Genomic DNA, 2,513 nt, shown 5'->3' on the forward strand with positions numbered 1-2,513 from the left:
GAAGGGAAGGTGGGGGACACTCTCCAGCTGCTTGAGTGTCCTGGTGAATGAACAAACGTGGTCCAATCAGGAGAGGAAACTGCACAGTAAGTTGATAAAGGAAAGCCTAATGTAAAGAATTCTTAAGCATACCCGAGTATTGGAGTAAAAAGGGAACGGCTAGTAGGAAGAAAAGGGACCTCTACAGGAGTAGACGATGTAAAGTGCAGCCAACTGTCCCCATGACTGGGACCCAATATGCAAGGGAAAGATTCCGATCTGCTCCATGGCCGGGACACAGATCTTGAAGAAGACACATTGTGGCTCACTGGATGACACAGAGTCACTACAGTGCTATCACAGTGGACCTTGCTGGAAACCCACCCTTAAGAACTTGCCAGAACACCATCTTTTGGGATGCTGGGAAAAGATGTTCACAAGGACATGTCTCCGGAAAGGCACTCTTCTCCAAGACCACCTAAAAACGGGGGTGCTAAGGGAAGCCAGTGTCCTCTGGGCGCTGCTGAACGCTGCCCTGCTGGGAGCCGGTGCAGGTGACTGCATGAGCTGATCCCTGGAGACGCCCCTGGGCTGAAGGATATGTAAATAAAATGAAGTTAAAGGATAAAATAAAGTATAAAGTTACAATAACTTGTATATAAAATGAAAATGGGAAAAAGAGTAGAAGGGAAGATTTAGCACATACAAGTAAGCATAGATATATAACAAGCAAATACAAAATATGCCAAAATACTATGACTTTGACTACACTTAACATGGTGAGCTTTGAATTCTGTATAGAATTGTTGAATCCATATGTTGTACATATAAAACTAATATAGTATTACATGTTCTTTGTATGTGCTTCACTTTTTAAAAGTACTATGACTTTGCTTCTGTAATTGGTCAAAAGGCTATAATTGACATCTATTGCTTCCTTCATTGATTTCTATATTTCCCCTGCCCTCAGCCAATTTGCTTTGGGTGGCTATAGTTTTCTGTTAAGCTTAACTATTATGCATGAAAGTACTAAGAGGCTCCAAACGTAGTGCTCCTTGCTTCTGTTGTATAGAAGCAAGCCAGCAACTCAAGTATTTTCTTTTTAATCAGGATCAACCACTCCAGACAATAGATATTTTTCTTTATGTTCAATGGCTGAAGAGCTCAAAATATCCAGGAGTTACACTTATCATCCATTGAGTACAGTGATTTTGGGGGGGAGGGGTCTCCTGGCAGAAGTATTCTTCCCTAAAGACTAAGATCTCCAAGTCTACACAGCAAAAGCCTGCCAAGATGGGAATACCAAAGTCTGATACTGGGTTATTAGCTGAAATGGTGAGAGGAGCCACGCCCACATCCACCTTTTGATTCCAGGACCCACGGATTCTAGCTGTGTGAAAGACAGAAACGCATAAAGTAACATAAAATTCTCTGATTGGAAGCACATGCTGATTTCTACTAACAAGTCCCATTCAGTCACGTTAATTCAGTCTTACAATAAATAAAATAAAATAATTTGGGATTCGCACTTTATTCTTAATGTAATTTTCATTGTGGAAACTTCCTCATAAAAATCATATGTAATCTGGAGCGCCTGCATGATTCAGTCAGTTAAGCATCAGACTTTGACTCAGATCATGATCTCACAGCCTCTGGGTCATGCTGACAGCTCAGAGCCTGGAGCCTGCTTTGGATTCTTGTCTCCTTCTCTCTGTCTGCCCCTGCCCCATTCATGCTCTGTCTCTCAAAAAATAATAAATATAAGAAAAATCATATGTAATCACATAAATAAATAACAAAGTAATACTAAAAGCAGAAAGGGAGGGAGGAGGGCAAAGTTGATTTTTCAGGCAAAGTTAGGTTTGGGGAGGTAGGGTATGATCTCCCTGCTGCTCAGGATCCATGGAGTAAATCCTATTTTTCTCCAACTTAGCTTGAGTTCCGAATCAAAAAAAATGGTAATTCTCCTTCTCCTACTAATCTGCATACAGCACCCATCACAGTCCCTTTGGGCAATGTGGTTGAGCTGATGACAGGGAGTCGCCTGAAAATAGAGGTAGAAGAGATTATGGTCAAAAATAAAAAGGGAAGGAGAGATGGAGAAGGACATCAAATGATACACATTTCATTTACTTTTCTCATACGCTTCCAGCAATCATTCAAACATATTTATTACATATAACCATATCGCCATATCTTAAAAATCACCATTGATTTCCTCATGTACCACTGGTGACAATCTACTTAGCCTCTCTATATTTGAGGGCTCCTGGGCACTGATGTTTTTATACATTATAAAGTAATCCAAGAAGCAGCCTGAAAGCTCTCTCTTTTTCTTTCTCCCTTTTCTGCAGAATATTTGTTATCTTCAAGGCTTCAAGAACACAAGGACCATAAAAACTTCCCACACAGTTATTTCCTTCCTAAACAAAACAGATTTATACTGGGTTGTATGTTTATAGTGGGTCCAGTGACACCTAGGATTCACTGCAATTCTTAGCCAACTTTCTAGCAGAGTTTGGCGTTGTTAAAAC

General features: G+C 40.5%; 1 gene segment (V, D, J or C); it reads right to left on the bottom strand.

Moving 5' to 3' along the window:
* Positions 1 to 159: 159 nt before the first annotated feature.
* Positions 160 to 2,513, bottom strand: part of LOC115302237 — a 3,743-nt gene continuing 1,389 nt past the window's right edge. The window contains 1 exon segment of the V gene segment in view: positions 160 to 282. Coding sequence covers positions 160 to 282 — 123 coding nt within the window.

This window comes from Suricata suricatta, chromosome 9, assembly GCF_006229205.1.
Source record: "Suricata suricatta isolate VVHF042 chromosome 9, meerkat_22Aug2017_6uvM2_HiC, whole genome shotgun sequence".
Taxonomy (NCBI): domain Eukaryota; kingdom Metazoa; phylum Chordata; class Mammalia; order Carnivora; family Herpestidae; genus Suricata; species Suricata suricatta.